The 17,216-nt window shown below is 40.8% G+C and overlaps 1 protein-coding gene across 1 annotated transcript; it reads left to right on the top strand.

Moving 5' to 3' along the window:
• The first annotated feature begins 146 nt into the window (after window positions 1-146).
• Window positions 147-14,437, top strand: ncstn (nicastrin). Its single transcript, XM_075482822.1, has 17 exons — window positions 147-260; window positions 2,535-2,636; window positions 3,062-3,185; window positions 3,531-3,652; window positions 4,490-4,635; window positions 5,057-5,201; window positions 5,391-5,503; window positions 6,217-6,363; window positions 6,473-6,577; window positions 7,219-7,293; window positions 8,151-8,320; window positions 8,415-8,517; window positions 8,605-8,703; window positions 9,369-9,456; window positions 9,695-9,858; window positions 10,941-11,153; window positions 13,270-14,437. The coding sequence occupies exons 1-17, from the start codon at window positions 203-205 to the stop codon at window positions 13,390-13,392; spliced, it is 2,097 nt and encodes a 698-aa protein (XP_075338937.1). The 5' UTR covers window positions 147-202; the 3' UTR covers window positions 13,393-14,437.
• Window positions 14,438-17,216: the final 2,779 nt, after the last annotated feature.

The raw sequence follows: 17,216 nt of genomic DNA, 5'->3' as shown, positions 1-17,216 counted from the left end.
GTACTAAATAACTAGTAAATGCATATATGCTACACCGATACCGAATTAAATTAAATGAAAGGGGTAAAAATACTTTTGAGACAATGAAAGCTGACATTTTGTGTGCAATCTATTTACCGGAGAGCGGAACCAAACAGGAGAACCCGGATGTGTCGCGGATTTGCACTTCCTGTTGTGTTTTTCTGCTTTTCAAACCAGGAAGATGGATTTGCTGTCGAACAAATGGATCGTTAATTTGGTATTTTGTTTGTTTTTTGTCGGTAAGTCGTACTCCTACTCTGCTAGATTTGTGTTTCTACAAATCTGTTAACGACTGACGTGTTTCGCTTTCAGGGAGGTTAGCTTGACAGACTTCTTTGTGCTCGAGCTAGCTGAAAGCTAGGCTAGTTAGCGTTAGCAGCGGCTGCCCGGTTCCTCTTTAATGTGCACCGAATTAATATTTTTATTCAAGTTTCACAATGGGGTTCTCATTTGCTATTAAATGTGGCATATTCCCACCAAAGCAAAGTTGGGAAATGACCATATAGGTGTTTGTTGGGGGTTATTGTTGACTTCTCTTGAAGTCAGTTGGAGGTGGGGTTTGCCCTCCTCTGAGGTGGAACTGAGCATCAGCGTGACAGCTCGTGATTTCCCCGCAGCGGCCATCCAGAGCTCCTTGGATTAAATGCTACAACACCGTGCTAAATTAAAGGGATTTTTTTTTTCCCTTGGTTAAATGTTAGTATGATTGCCACACCAACTAGATACATAGTAATGCATGACAACACTTTAGTGGGGATGAAATCGGTTTCTGCTCTTCCTGCTTTGGGGGATTTGCTTGTGGGAACAGGTGAACCAAGCTGGATTTAAAATGAATACTTTATGGACTGAGATTAGAACATGCCTTGTTAAAAGCTTAACTAATGAGTCCTCACCTAGGTTACCCTGTCCAGTATTCATGTCTTTGCAAATCTTTAACACACTAAAAAAAAACGCCAGGAGCCTTTTTGAAATGCAGCAAATGGCCTCCATTCATTTATTCTCTTTCTACAACTCTTAATCAATTGGGATGAAAAAATGCATTTAAGCCCTTCTATCTGTTTCTGTGTCTATAATTGCTTCTGGCAGGACTTTATGGAGCCATACAGTCGGTTCAAGACTATTTTTCTTTTACAGAAGATTGAACTTTAGCCTCTGACTGTATGTTTGGGTTGCTGTCATACTGCAGAATGAGTTTATAATTGATCAGATGTGTCTTGCACTGTACTGCGTTATGGACAACAACATAAAAGAGCATAAATACTTTATATTATTCTGAATAATCTGGAATATGTTATTTACAAACGTTTTACGGACCTACAAATATATCGTCTTGCTAAAAAACAAGATCGCCATTTTTAACTAAGGAAATAATTTGGGGACAATGTCAGGATTCATTCATTTCAAATTGTCAAAGAGTGGTTCAAGGGAGCAAGAGACTTAGAGTTTTCACATGGATTTATCACCAAGACTTAACCCATATGAGAATCTTTGGGATGTGCTGGAGAAGACCAAAAAAGGCTATTTAACAACACAAGTGTATTACCTTTAAAGCTGGAAGTGTGTATAATGTTAAGAAAAAGGAGAAGTTAATTTGTAAGCTTTTTCTTTATGTAAAATTAGTCCAGTTCAGAACTAGATATTTTAGACACTGAAATACAACATGCGTCAACACTGGGTGTACAGATGCGTCGGCTGATGCTCTGGGATGCATCATCAGCGTTTTTTAATCTCGCTCGGGTGACCACGCCACGGTTTTTCAGGCCCCAGCTGGTGTTCCAGCATCACTGCCCCGTGGTTCAGACCTTTTAAACCAAGCCCATGTAGATTCTCTCTCCGTGGCCTCTTTGGTGAATTTGATGCCTCTCTTCTGTGGCTACCCGTCGCTCTCTATACGTACTATCCACTGTCTCTGCAGTTGTCATCACAGAGTTCTTGATTGTCACCGAGCATGTTCCTGGGAGTCACTAGCAAAGATATGGTACATTTGACAGATGCTATGGGACTAGTGATGTTCACTGAGATCATGAGATGCTTCAGGTCTCAATACACCAGACACTCAGCCTTGATTGACTTGTGTCCCAGCATCATTGGTACATGTTTCAGACCTTTTAATCCAAATCCAGTTCGAGGCTCTCTCTACATTCTCTTTGGACTTGATGGCCATTATCATTTAGTTTTAGAGCCACTTTACATCATATTATCGATAATCCCTGACCTAGTATTGCACATCTGGTAATCAAAATGATCTTCACCGTAAGATTTCATACCTGAAAAACAGTGTTGTGGTTTGGCATACGTTAACAAACCTCAAGCTGATATGGATCCGTCACCTTAAAGAGTTTAAAAAATGTACTAAAGGTTTCACAGCCAGTCTGTAAACAGGATAGACCTAATTTATTTTAGTATTGTGTTTTAAACTGAATTTGATTTTTTTCACTTGTGAGAAATAAAGATATTTTCTGTGATTATCTTTCACCACGTCGGATTTGTTTTTGGTTTCTTTCTCCTCGCAGGTGTCAGCTGTAACTCAGTGGAAAAGAAGATTTATATTAATCTCAATTACACTATCTCATGTGTGCGACTGCTCAATGCAACACATCAGATAGGCTGCCAGTGTGAGTATAGCAACACATTAAAGTCATCTTCATAACTGTCTGTGGTGAATCTTTGATGGATGCCGTATGTAAAAGTACTGCAGTGTGTCAGATCTTAAATGCCTAAAAACAGAGCATTTCTGTGTAATTGCTCCAGGCAGATTATGTGTGGAGATGCACACTTGTGCAGTTGTTATGGATAGGATTGGCTTTCTAAAGATGAAAGCACAGAATAAAGCAAGCATACCTGTGACGAATATCTTAGTTATGAAAAGCTGTTGGGATACCCGCATGCTGTTGTCAAACTACTGAGGCTTCGCCATTCGAAGCGGAAAGGTTACATACCAAAACCTTTCCATTAAAAGAGGAGCTTTGAGGATCTTTGATCAAATACAGCTGTTGTGCTTTGCCACAAGTGCTCATCCTTTTTGTGTTTTGGATTTCAGCTTCTTTATCAGGTGATGTAGGTGTGCTCCATTTGCTCGAATCGGAGGAAAACCTTGACTGGGTCCTGCGCACGGGTCACAACCCTCCTTATATGGTTATCCTTGAGTCCGCACTCTTTACGAGGTACAGTTGATGCGTCTCACCCTGCAGTGGAAGCTTACATGTCACTCTTGTCTTCTTATATTAGTTTTCACAATGTCTTATTAAAAATAATTATTGTTTTGTTATAAATTCTAATCACATCCTTACTTTATTTCTGGAGTGTTATCGTCTATGTAGAGAGAAATGGAGACTATGTAATCATAAGCTCCTGGTTACTGAAATGTAGGTTAACAAATTTGGCACATACTACAAGTGTAGCCCTCAGGAAAGAAACTTGAACCACTTTTCAAAAGAATCTCACCCATCTCTGACCTGCTTTTTACATGAATCATCTGCTCTGCCCCGTGTCGACCGTCTGTCCGTCAGATCCATCATGATGAAGCTGAAGAACGGCTCCAACAGGGTGTCTGGTGTTGTTGTTGTGGCGCCGAGCTCAAATCCACCGGGAGACTTTTCTCCGCACACCACCTGTCCCAACGAGAACACAGGTGGGTGGGGAGTTTCCTGCTCAGACTTGCTGTTAAGCATTACACAAGTTAGAAAAAAATTAAAATTATAGACTGGTGATCGTCGGAGGGCACATCTCATGAAACCGCTGATAATAACAGTACCGTGTAATCAGAATAATTAACTTAAATCATATCGGGTTTTAGTTATGAAGCACATTTAAAACAACCACAGTTGACCAAAGGGCTGTACACAACATATAAATAATAATAACTAAAACACATAATCAGAGACAGATAAAAGCATGTAAACGCACAAAAGACAACACCAATAAAAACACTATAAATACTTAAGAGTGTTAAAAGATACAATGATTGTTAAAAGCAGTTAAAGGTCAGGGAGAACAAATATGAGAGGGCACATTTAATTGACAGTGGAGGGCTTTAAATCGGGTCCTTCATTTTGATTTCAAATGTGCTAAAAATCCAAATCATAAGTGTTAAAATGTACCTGAAATATGAAAAATAATGTATTATTTATTATTATTTATGTATCATTAAAGTGAAGTAGCAGGTGTTTTGGACGGTTAAACTGGTCAAACAGGTTTGATGTAAAATGTACTAATTAAGTGTAACCACAGCTGTTAAACTGATCTATTGCTTTTAAAAATCAGTATTGAACGAATAAAAAGCAGCAGAAAGTTGTCGTGCATCTCATAAACAATAGTTACATATGAGCCGTTCACATCTTCTCTGTTTTTAGCTTTATTTGATTTGCGTGATGGTTAAGAGATCTGTTCGTGCAGTCCACACTTCACGGGTGCCTTCCCTAACGGTACCACTGTTGTGATGTTTATTTGTGTATTCATTGTTCCTCAGGAGTGTATTCAGAGAGCTACGACCCGGCCCTGGCCCACTGTAACGGGACCATGTGGAACCCTGAGGGAAACGGCCTGTCCTACGAGGAGTTTGACTTCCCGATCTTCTCCCTGAAAGACGACAATGACACACAGGTCATACGACAGGTAAAGTTACAGCAGATGTTTCATCTTTTAATTCCTTTTAACGTCACTCTCTGTGGACAAAATGGCTGCCTTGATAGTCACGGTGTTTCAGAGTACACATCTATGACAAGTGTTACCGTCACACTAACATATGAACTGAACTTTTCTTCCTGTTGATTGAGATTAGAAATTCAAACAAAACTGTTTCAGCACAAGATGATCTTCATGAAGGGCATGTTGTGGCACATTATGTTTAATCCTCATGGCAGCTGCTGTATAAAAAGATGGTAAACTTTGCCCCACACGCAGCACTCAAACCTGCCACTGTGCCCCTGAGCAAGAGCACCAGCCCCAAATACACGTGCTCCAACTTGTTCAAACACCTTGAAATATATAGCATTTGTGCTTTTTGTCACCGTGGTGGCTTTGTCTTTATTCACAGTGTTTCATGGACCACAACCGGCCTGTGAATGGCAGCGTTCCTCAGTACCCTCTGTGCGCCATGCAGCTCTTCTCTCACATGTCCGCCGTCACCGACACGGCCACCTGCATGAGGAGAAATGACATCAATTTCAGCCTCAACCCAGGTATTTACACAACACGAGTAGAGGTCGAAACCCATCGCGGTTATGTTTCTCTTTTATAATCCGTGACATTGTTTTTTTTACTATATTTGGCCTTCTCTGTTTCTATGATTTATAAGAAAATCTACTCAGAAAAGTGGCGTTGGGTTGTTGATCCTTATATCTAATCCTGTGTTTTGTGTCCTACTATAGAGATGGTATGTGACCCATTGGGTGACTATAATGTTTGGGCCTCCAGCAGACCTGTAAACAACACAGCCAAGGGCCACAAGATGAATGAGAGCGTGGTCATCGCTGCAGCAAGGGTGAGTTTCGAACCCTAACTCATCTTAGTCCAAGCAAAAGTGATAAACTAGGCCTTTACATATGTGACAATACAGAAGAACACGTGTTACTCATCAGCTGCAGCTCATGTGACTTTTAGAGAAGTATCTGCAGTGATAAAAGCAGCTTTAAGTTATTGCTTTGGGATGCGTGTCATGTGATATTGTGGTCATGGTTACTGCTATTCCCAGTCATGGTTGCTACCAGCAACAGAATGTTCAACTGAAACTAAGTGCTGGTGGGAGACTCTGGTTTCTGATTGGCTGTAAACACGAACAGAAACAGATGCAGTTTTTACTTTTGAGCTTCTGTGAAATAAAGACGGCGGTTAAAGTCAGAGCAGCCTTCAGTTCAGTTGCACATTTACAGGCATTTCAGCTCCAGAGCCTTTCATTTGTAAAATAACGGTGATTGCCAAGCTGCCTTCCTCTTGAGTTTTCTGTGTTTTCTTTAATGCATCAATAGTTGCTGTTCTAACTAAAATAGAAACCTATTAATTTGAGCTTAAACCGTCAGTCTGTCAGTTCGGTATTCTTACGTTTGTTCCAGATTGTTTGATGTCTTTAGGTTTAGGACGTGTAGTTTCTGAAAGGAGAAACCTTACAGAGCTGTAGATTACATTACAGTTGGATAGAAGTTTGTTGCCATGTTTGATTGATGAACCTCTGCCTCTTCTTTCCTGTCCTCTCTGCAGGTGGACAGCAGGTCCTTTTTCTTCGACATCGCTCCCGGAGCAGACAGCGCAGCCTCGGGGTTGGTCACCCTGCTGGCTGCTGCGCACGCTCTGCGTAACGTCACGGCTCAGCTTAACCGCACCATCTTCTATACTTTCTTCCAGGGGGTCAGTCCTTTCTAAACCATTGTGTTCACCCCTGTGTTTAACAAACATGCAATATTTACTCAGTTTGTGATGTACTGCCGCCCTGATGAATGTCTTCTTTGTTTCCCAGGAAACCTTTGACTACATTGGCAGTTCGAGAATGGTGTACGATATGGAGAATGATCAGTTTGCTGTGGACCTCAACAATATTCACTCAGTGCTGGAGATTGGACAGGTATGTCTAGCTAATAAAGCATAAACTATTCAATTTTAACAATACACCCATGATTGTGTTTAACTCTAAAGGTTAAAATATATTTCATATTGCTCATATGTAAGCATTAGTGCAGCTTCTCCTTCTCTTCTTGTTTTTCTGTACAAAACATTGTATTTCATATCATTTAATTGAATGAATGGCTCTAGAGAAGTTTATGAACCTTTAAACTATGGGCTTCTGACTCGTTACAAAGTAGACTGACCTGAAACTGTCTCGAGATGAGGGCTGAGATACCACAGGTTTCCAGCACAGCACCACACCGTTTATATTTAGAGGCGCTTGGTGTTTTTGAGGGCCTTTGAGGGCACCTTTGTGGCCTCTATAACATGACAACAAATCCATTTGTGTGGCTGTATATGTGCAGGACACACTGAGATTTGTTTTTTAGGGGCAGTAACGGGAGCTGAAGGCCACATTTTCTAATGTTACTTTCAAAATGATCTTTGAAACTAAGCTTACCGTGCAAAACTAATTGCACCCTTTCCTTGTACATCACCACTGTGAACAGAATTATTTCTTACTAAATGTAATATATCAAGTTGTATGTGACGTGAATATTTCTGCACTGTATATGATTGTGTTAAATTTTCACATCTAAGGTGGGACTGCATGACTCCAAGCTCTGGCTTCACTCAGATCCCGTGTCTAAGAGGAACAGCAGTGTAAACGAAGAGGTTTGTGACAAAATATGCAATCAGCGCTGGAGAAAATAGGAATTAAATCTCACTCAGGGCCATTTTAGCCAGGTATTTCTTGTCAAATTTGTTTATGTTTGTCATTATTGGTAGGATTAACTGTTTTTTGATCCTATAAAATGTCACAGAAGCAAAGAAGATTCAATATATTGATTAAAAACACAGAATACAGGTGCAATCTATGAATAAAAAGCATTGTCCTGTGTCAGATTGCCAGATCTGCCATATCCACACAGGAGAGTGCTGTGTCTGCACACATACTATCTTTTCAATTGTTGGTGTTCTTTGCACAACAAATGTAAAAAAAATAATGCTGCACAGCTCAGAGTGCAGCAATGATCTACCTGCAAAACAGCATTTTGGACTGGAAGGCTGTTCAGTGGAGCATTTGCAGAGGTGCTAATGTCGTGTAGCAGAGGGGATTTTTAAAATTCTGTCACATAGACAGCAGAAGGGGAGGAAAGTCCCGCCTGAAATACGTGTCCAGTGACAGGTTTGCACCCACAGTCTGTATCCGACGTGTCACACTACGACTAAAGTGGCCCAGCATTTTCACCGAGGGAGAAAATAATTAAACCCAAATCAACATTTACCCATACAGGACTCTTTCAGAATATAAGTGGCGAATTAGTTATAGAATTAGCTAAACAGTTGCTATGTGAGATACGGTGTAAATAAATCAGCTATTTTTGTAGATTATGAGGGTTCAAGCTGAAAAAAAAGATATTTAGATTTCAGTCCAGGCTTGACACATGTTCTTATTCTCATGGTTATTCTAATAAGTTTAAGCTTCTAAAGTCTGTGCTACTGTGTTTCCCCTTAATGATCCGTTTCAGGTGAGGAAACTCATCAACAACTTGCAGTCGGCCGCCACAGGTTTAAACTTCTCTTTGGAGGAACCGGGTGTCACCCAGCCGCTGCCTCCCTCATCCTTCCAGCGGTTCCTGCGAGCTCGACCAATCCCTGGTGTTGTTATTGAGAATCACCAGTCCAGGTTCGCTAATAGGTGAGTTCTGCTTCTTCTTTTAAAGCCACATTATGAGACTGCTGTCGAGGGATCCCGTGTCAAGGAATTTGTTTTTGCCGTTGTCCGTGCGCAGGTACTATGAGAGTATGTTCGACAACGCTGAATATCTGAACGTATCTTACCCTCCGAACCTGACCCCAGAGGAACAGCTGGAGTTTGTTACAGACACTGCTAAGGTACTGACTGCTCATTTCTGGTGCTCAACTCTTTCAACTATGTGGAGATGCAAATGAAAAGCAGTTCTAAAGAGATGCATCTTTCAGGCTCTGGCTGAGGTGGCAACGATGGTGGCGCGAGCTCTGTATGCGCAGGCTGGAGGAGAAGAAACTCAGCTCGGCAGCATTCAAGCAGACCCACAGCTGGTAAGACTGCTTTCTCATAGATGTTCTTCATTTATGTAGTTCAACAGCTTAAACAAGCCACACAAAGCCATTCACACACGCCCATGCGGCACTTTTTATTCTATCCAGGTAGCTCATGTTTCTATCATCCACACTGCCGCAGCGATTAGCTCATAAGAAGCAGGAGGAGGATTAAACTGCTGCTCGTCTGACGGTTGTGGAATATATAAACATGTTTTCACTTATTTCATTCACAAGTTTACTTGCCATTTATTTTGACTCGCATCAGAAATATAACAGCTGTGACATAACATTAAGAATTCATTTGTTTCTTTTTGAGGAGACTTCAAATCACCATCAGAAGCTTAACCTGCTTCTGTTCGATGTAAAATTGAGTTTTTTCCCCCCCCTTTTTTTTCCTGATGTTGGTCTTGTTTGTCTGTGATTGGGATTTTAAAAGTGATACCGTCTCAGGCATCTTAAACATGCTCTTCTTACTGTTGTTTTTAGATCATCTATTCTTATTTTTTACTATAATCTCTTACAGTGACTTTAAATGAGCTTTTCTCTCTTTTTTTTCACTCATAACTTTGAATGTAAACATGCATTGATTCCTTCGCAGTCTTTGATGCATTATTGATCTTGCGGAGCTAAGCTGAAGTGACTCTATCCTAACTTTGTCTCAGGTTAACCAAATGCTGTACAGTTTCCTTGTTCGGTCGAATAACTCCTGGTTCCAGCAGATAATACCCTCTGACCTCAAGAGCCACCTGGGTAAGTTGACCCTGTTTTGACTTTTAAGAAGAGGAATAAATGAAATAACTTCCCTATCTTGATTGTGTCTTGCTGTGATAGCTCCAGGGAGTTTTTTTTTAGTTGGTTTTGATATATTTACCTTTTATAATTACTAACTTAAGGGACACAGCCATGGACACTTTTATCATCGGGTGGTATTTTTGATCACATTTTTATTCCCGAAATGGCTAAACTTGGTCTGTTTTCTCCCTCTCAGCTAACAGGCCCACAAACTTCTACATCGGTGTGAATCAACAGACCAGTGAGCCAACTTTTCTGGTCCAGTACCTGTTGGCTAACCTGACCGGCAGCACCATCAACATCACCAAGGAAAACTGCCAGAATCACAGAGAGAATGAGGACGACAAGGAGAGCAAACATGTAAGATTTACCATACAAGACTTTATTTCATCAAGTCGTTTAGATTTAGCTGGGTTTAGATTTTAAACAGGATAAATTTAATCACAAAGGTGATAAAAAAATAAATGTGTCATATTATTTAAAAGGCTAATAGCACAGGAACATCTACATTTTCTGCTGCTTGTTTCTGCAGCCTAACTTTGTTCAACTCGGGTGAGCAAAGTCTAACTGGATCCTCTTTATGACACCGACTTTGTTTAATTTTTTAACTAAACTCTAGAGATTTAACACCTTTTTTGGCTTGAGTGTCATGGACAACACAAGCAGCAACTGATCAGCACTTATTACACAACATAAATAACGCAGAATATACAAACAGTATGTGACAACAAACATATTCATCAGAACTAAGTTCTGAAAATATTAGAAGGGACGGTTATTGTCGAACATTACATTAGCAGCTGATGGTTGCAGCCTCCAAACTGATAACAGCTCCTTTGATTTTGTTTAATGAAACCAGTTCCTTCAGATTCAGGTGCTTTTATATCGTAGTTGATTTGAAGCAAAGGGCGTAGCATATTTAAACGCCACGTTCTTCCTATTCCTCCCTGCCTGTTTCTGTCCAAGTGTCCCAAACAAGCAGCACATAAGAGAGGGTTAAAGCAGACTCACCAAAACAAGGATAAAACATTCCCATCAAAGTGGTTTTAACTCTTAACAGCTGAGCTTCTGATGACGGTAAAGTTGAAGAAAGAAAACTTATCATCAGTCAGAAAATAGGGGAAGTTATCCACCTGTGGTTCGAAGGTTGGTGTCTTTAAGTCGATGTACGAACAGGTGTTCAGTTAACAGTCAGACGGAGAAAGAAGCAAGAAGTCCAATGTTTTGGTGTTTATGGGCTTCCGTATTTTATTTTATGTGGAAATGTTGGCAGCTGAACTGAAAAGTGTGTAAAACGAACAATGTACCAAAGGAGCTGTAGAATTTGTTCAGATCTGGACTTTGGTGAATAATTGTTGATGATATGCCCCAAAAAAAAAAAAAAGGCCCCACAGTGTATTTACTCCGTCAGCACTCTATGACCCGTGTTACTCCCCCCGCAGATGTACAGCTACTTGTGGGTCCAAGGTGCAGCGCCCGCCAACAGTACAGAGCGGGAGGCTTTCTGCGTCCGCTCCACGGTTCGTCTCTCCAAAGCGCTGTCCCCAGCCTTCGACCTGCGGGAGTACACCTCCAAAGATTACTCAACGTGGACAGAGTCCAGGTGGAAGAGCATCACAGGACGCATATTCCTGGTGGCCAGTCACGACCTGGAGGTAAACCTTCCCTCGGAGTAGACGTTTTCTGGTCTTGGTGTCCAGACTGAATATCTAGATCACAGTTTTGTTTTGTCAGAAGCCCCTGACACATCACTAAAACCACCTCGTGGGCAGCTTTGCTTTTCTTTTAACTTGTTTGCCTGTCTTTTAATTATTCAAGGATCTCCTGGTAAGAGAAGACTCGCTGCTACACGGCAACTTTTATAGTTTAGCAAATGATCCCATTTACCTCGTAACTTTGTCACCGTCCATGCATCTCTTTTTGGTCTCTGACCTACAGGAGATTTAATTGAGTTCTTTTGCAGCCGAACTGGCCAAAACTAACAAATTAAGTATTGAATTCAGCATTTCCAAAACAACAGAAACAGAAGAACATTGGCAGCAAACATAAAGCTGGCTAAACGCTGACAGTGATGGATGATGTTTCCTGAACAAGATTCAAGCCTCTGCATGTTCATCCTGCATCACGCTGAAATACATCAAAGCCCTCCATCTCTGTTATGTAGAATTTTAATGAGGTGAAAGCGTCGCCCGGTTTAAGCTGGTACTTTTAGTTTTTCCATGTTCATCTAATAGGGGCTGTAAAGTCAGACATTTGACACGTTTACAGTCACACGAGTGAGCCGTGCGTAACCTGAGACGGTGTACTGCAGATTTGTTTGGCAGCTCTGCATTAGGTTTTTTTTTTTTTTTTAGCATCTTTCAGCTCACGTGCATCTTAACTCTTTTTAAAAGCAGCAGTCATGCCAGTTTTCACTTCAAGAGCCAACTGTTCACTACTTGCACCAGATGAAGGATACCTACAGCTTTTAAAAAGTATTTATATGTGTGAAACTGGCCTTTTCAGTCTTTGATTTACAAATGTTTGACTTTTGTTCCGTGGTGTTCTGTAGAAGCAGGTAAGTTTCTGGGAGGACTTCCAAAGTGCTCGCAAAAGCAACTAAATATATATATATATATATATATATATATAAAAAAACCATTAGGCCAAAGCACCTCTGTTTGTTATACATATATAAACTGATTGTTTTTCCACTTAAGTTGAATTTCTTTGCAGAAGTACAGTGAATGGTTTTGAGTTGTGTGCTTTTGCTATGTTAAAGTAACAAATTTGTCAATTTCTTTTTGCTACTTGGCTCCCCCTACAGTTGGGCGATATAATGCCACCGTCATAAAAACAAATCTTAGTTTTCGTCACGTTGAAGAGGCCACAAAGACGCCACCAAAAGCCCACAAAAATGTCAAGCAACCGAAAAGCAAAACAGTGGAAACCAAAGTTATGAACTGCTGAATTTCAATTAGTGCAGTTTCAGACGTGGGAATGTGCGTAACAATTGTCGGTTTACTCCAAAACAAGTCAGAAACACCTAGTTTTAAGACTCACAAACTTCTCTGGTGTTGCTTTAAAGAATAACTGTTATTTTTCTGAGTCAATAGCAGAATCGGGGAGAGCTGTGATTGATAACTGGAACCGATATGCGTTTTCTGTAAAAATGAAAGTCTTGCCAAAAGCCAGTAATGACCTACTACTCGTTGGTTGCCATTTTTAAATTTTGGTGGCATGACTTCAAACCACCGATTGGCCGGATACTTGAGCGTATCGTCTCTGCCGTCGCTCCAAAGTCCCACAAACACTGGCGAACTTCCTTTTTGCCTGAAGAAAGAGGTTGTTTTGGAAGTACTGTGCACAGTTTACAAATCTGTGGGCAGCGATTGCAAAGCAGCAGATGGATGGGAAACTTTGTGCATGAATTACTCATTCAAGAGAGCAGATTTCCATGTGGAGCTTTTTTCGGGCAGCATTGTAGCACACAGCTGTTAAGATCACTCCAAGAATATGTCCAACGCTTTGTTATTCAGAGCAGATCACAAAGTGACACGATGAATGTCCACTCCTCACACGGAGGAAAGTTTAGTGTTGTGTCTCTGTTTCGCAGCAGATGATCTTGAGCTCACTGAGGAGATATTATCAGTTTTACCAGCTAGGACTCCAACATTTATGAGCTGAAGATTGTTCATTTACCACAGCATGTTGATGAATTGAAGTTAATTTTACTGTATGCCTTGTGCTTACTGCTTGTTCGATATTTAAACGTTTCTCTTCCTCCTCCAGATGTTGACGCTCGGCGTAGGTATCGGTGTTCTGCTAACGTCCTTCCTTCTGACATACTTCATGAGCTCAAAAGCCGACATACTCTTCAGCTCATCAAGGGAACCCACCAGCGCCACCTACTGATCCACGCAGATGCGTCTCAGGCCCGCGACCACTACAACTACTACAATTACTGCTACTACTACTTCTATCCCGACAGACATGGACAGTTTCCTTTAAAACACACCACGAGTAGGTACACAGAGAGGTTAGACTCAGCAGCAGAGGGGTTTCTTTTAGAAGACGACTTCGTGCTGATGGACTCACTGATGTGAGGCGTGAGGACGGGCCGGATCTGGACGGATCTGGACTCATCGGGGTCAGAAAACACTGGTCAGGCACCAGCGGGCCCTGTCAGTGGAAAAGATGTTTATATTTCTTTCCTTTTAGGTTTTCGTTTTTTCCCTTTTTATTGTCTAAGAATGTTTTGTTTACCGTGTCATGGGATGGGCACTAAACATCGAGGATTATTTTGAGTGTGTGTATGATTCCGATTACGTAATGTGAATGAGTGAGCGTTCGCAATGGACTGCCTGATTCAGTGTGTACGAACAATTAACGAGGATGAGTGCGCGTCTGAAATTTGTATGGGGATTGCAAAGGTATGTGCAATACTGTAGCTGTCTTCTTTGTTAATGTAGTTAACTTATCAATCGATTCTAATGATAAAAAAAGAAAAAAAAAACACTTTCTGAGTCAGTGAACAAGTAGTAAAATTTCAATTCAGGCTTTTGCAACTTCTGGAAATGTGCAGTGACGTGTTTTTATACATTCTAGGTCCTGAGTTATCGAGAAATAAGTCCCAGAAATCACCACATGTGTTTGTAGGTTTCACTTACTGAGATGTTTGAGCAGACGAAGGAAGTTTCCAAGAGTCTGGCATGGCTGACGACACTTTTTTGCCTATCGACCGGCTATCGCAAATCTTTGGTTTGGAGATAAATTTGGAGTTTAAACACTGAGAAAGCGCTGGTACTCTCCCTCTCTTTGGTTCTTTTTTTCACAACCCAAGGATAACTTTTGAAAATTCTAACGACACACAAGGTTTTAATTCTGATGTTCATTAAATGGCTGGAATCAAAGACCAGTTGTGATGCCTTGAAGGAATAAAAATGGCTTCTTTTTCCAACGGTTCCTTTCAGTGTGGTTTGAGTTCGACACGAAGTGTTGAAATATTTGAAAAAGAGTTCACATTTCGGTTGTAAATTATATTCATTTGACTGAATAGCAGCACTTTATAAAGACCAAAGAATACTATCGGTTTGCCACTTATTGTAACTCAAAGCTGAGTATGGCCTTATCCTCTTTAGATCTTTGAAAAGGTTTGTACATTTAAGGAGCCCCCAGCTGTTTTTCTGTCCCACACATGCTTCTGAACCACCTTGTTTGTAGTAACCATTAAACCAATCTGAACTCTTGCTGCTTACTGGCTAGTTTGGCAGTCTCGTACCCCTTTTTGACACGATTCTGGTTCTGGGCTGGTGGTGCCAGAGCCGGTTCAGAGCTGGTTTGGATCCTTCTATTGGGATTCAAAAACACGACTGACAATATGCACTGAAAAAGATAATAACATTGAACTCATACGTTTACACTGCCGCACCGGCTTTACATCCACACTGAAGCTTAGTTCAGAAGACTCGATGCTGCAATGACTTTGGATTTTTTTTTTTTTTTAACGTGGTGGTTCCAGTTGGTCTCAGTAGCCCACAACCCAAACTCCTAAGTGGTTCTTTGCTTTGGACCTGCAAATAGCAGCCGAAACAGAAAGAACTGGTTCTAAGTTACGCTCTGGTTCATTACCCTTTTAGACCAAAGTCGTTCCACTGGTGGTTCAGGGCTGGTACTACAGCCACTTTGAAGTTTGTTCTTATCAATGAACTGATTTGGTTTTTTACAGCCACAACAGAGCCTCATCATTACATCACTTTAAGCGTCTCTTCTAACATGTTTGACGCTCCCTCTGGTGTATTCTGAATTTCTGTAGAGGACAGCAGTTCACAAAAACAACAACCTATCACAGTGTTTGTCTTGTTTCCCCTGCTAACTGGTGTCTGAATGTCACCAGTCTACTTTTTCGATACACTGTTTTAAACAGCAGCCGATGAACGCTCTCCGCAGTGCTGTCTGGTGTTTCCAAGCAATAACCAATATTCATGGGCGTCGATACCAACAGGATTTTTCCACATTATTTCAGTGTGATCTATAAACATCAGCTGACTTTATTAAAACACTTGACAATTTCAATAAACAGCCGCAAACACCGTTCAAAAACTCGGCAGCGGATGGTAACTGCAGCTCTGCATTGGGCAGCAACACAGGTGAAACTGATGATATAACAACATTAAGCTGCATGTAAACACTGAGCTCATGGTTTTAAACGGCTGATTCTGCTGCACATCAGTGTTGAAGCTCAGGTCTGAATAGCTCTGTTTTGAATTAAGCAGACTAAATGCATCACTGACCCGCAGCAGCCCTGACATGATGGATTCTTCGCTCTGGCCCAGTAAAGAGTTTTTTTGGGCTGGAGCCAAAGCTTTGGCAGTTGAAACAGAAAGAACTGGTTCTAGTTTGGACTGTGGCTCCGAACCAGTACCGCTGTGGTGGGAAACACCCCACACTCAGACATTTTTTTCCCAGTTTACCCACTCGGGGCAGACCTGGCCTTTCAGCAGGGGGGGGTCTTAAAGAGACAGGAGCTAAAACTGACAGTTTCAGACACGGTGCAACTGGAGGCGCTACAGTAATGTACAGCGTTAGGTATTTTCTAACAATGAAGCATATAAACCTCTCTAAGAAATGCCCTTATGCAAGATTATGAACATGTAAATTAAACTAATATGGGATCTTTAAATTGTCAAAGTAGGACACTGTCCCAGGGGGCTACACTTTGCTTTTATGTGAAATATGAGCTCATCCACCAGCCATTGCTTTGTGACATTTTGATGAAGCCTTCTGGTGGTAAGCATATGAAATTATTTATGAAAAAGTGTTGCAATTTTGTTTTTGTGAACCTTACACGTTCAAATGGCTATCTGGAAGCCAGGAAAAGTCTGATTTGTTGTTTATTTTCTCATCTAAATCACAGACTCTCATCTCAAAGACCCCTTAAAATCAACCCACAGCTTTTTATTGGGTTCAGATTTAAGGGATTTTTCTCCCCTTCAGCAGCTTCAAGAGAGATTATAGAGCATTACCAAAAAAAAAAAAAGATTACATAACACTATCATATGCCTATTTTATTCTGCTGATTATCTTGTGACGCACACATCAAACCTGTGGACGCTTGTTCTCTGCAGGGAAAAGCTCAGAAGGAGAAACAGGAAGAAAGAAAGGGATGAAAGTAATGGAATTATAACAAGGGACACTAAATCATTTAACCATAAAAACAGAGTAATATAATGGACCATCCTCTTTGGTGTTATAGTTAGTTATAAAACTGTCCTCATGTGTTATTAGAACATGACCATGAGCTAAAGAAAAGTATAAAATCTTTAACTAAAGCTTGATTAAGCTTACAGACTGAAAGATCAGCTGAAATCAAATCACTGAGATATAACCAGTGGTTTAAAAATGCTGCTTTTTAGACTTTTATACCTTTTTTTTTACTCTTAAAGAGCAGATTTGTCCATATTGTATGCATACATGAAGCAGTTTATCTGACAACAGTGTTTCTCTAATTGATTTAGTCGCTCTTATTTAAAAAACTGCATCGAAATCCACTCGAAGGCTTCAGGAAACCTGACATTTGTGTTGTTTTTGGCTGGTTTAGTCCAGTAAATGTAGATTTTTTTTAGATTGAAATGATTGCGAAGTGTGACTGTGAGGTAATAGATGTGCTGTGGCTGAACCACACCGTTTCTCGGGCCTTGTCCCCCAGGGGAAACCAGAGGAGGGGCCAATCTGGAGCG

Source organism: Odontesthes bonariensis, chromosome 14 (assembly GCF_027942865.1).
Source record: "Odontesthes bonariensis isolate fOdoBon6 chromosome 14, fOdoBon6.hap1, whole genome shotgun sequence".
NCBI classification, from domain to species: domain Eukaryota; kingdom Metazoa; phylum Chordata; class Actinopteri; order Atheriniformes; family Atherinopsidae; genus Odontesthes; species Odontesthes bonariensis.
The sequence above is the reverse complement of the archived record's forward strand: the minus strand, read 5'-3'. Positions and strand labels throughout refer to the sequence as shown.

What these genes read in the sequence shown, in the direction of transcription:
- ncstn (XM_075482822.1), top strand. Translation starts at nt 203, where the DNA reads ATGGATTTGCTGTCGAACAAATGGATCGTTAATTTGGTATTTTGTTTG. An exon ending in CAGTCCAGGTTCGCTAATAG is followed by an intron (nt 8,321 to 8,414) that starts GTGAGTTCTGCT and finishes GTCCGTGCGCAG; the next exon opens with GTACTATGAGAGTATGTTCG. An exon ending in TGACCTCAAGAGCCACCTGG is followed by an intron (nt 9,457 to 9,694) that starts GTAAGTTGACCC and finishes TCTCCCTCTCAG; the next exon opens with CTAACAGGCCCACAAACTTC.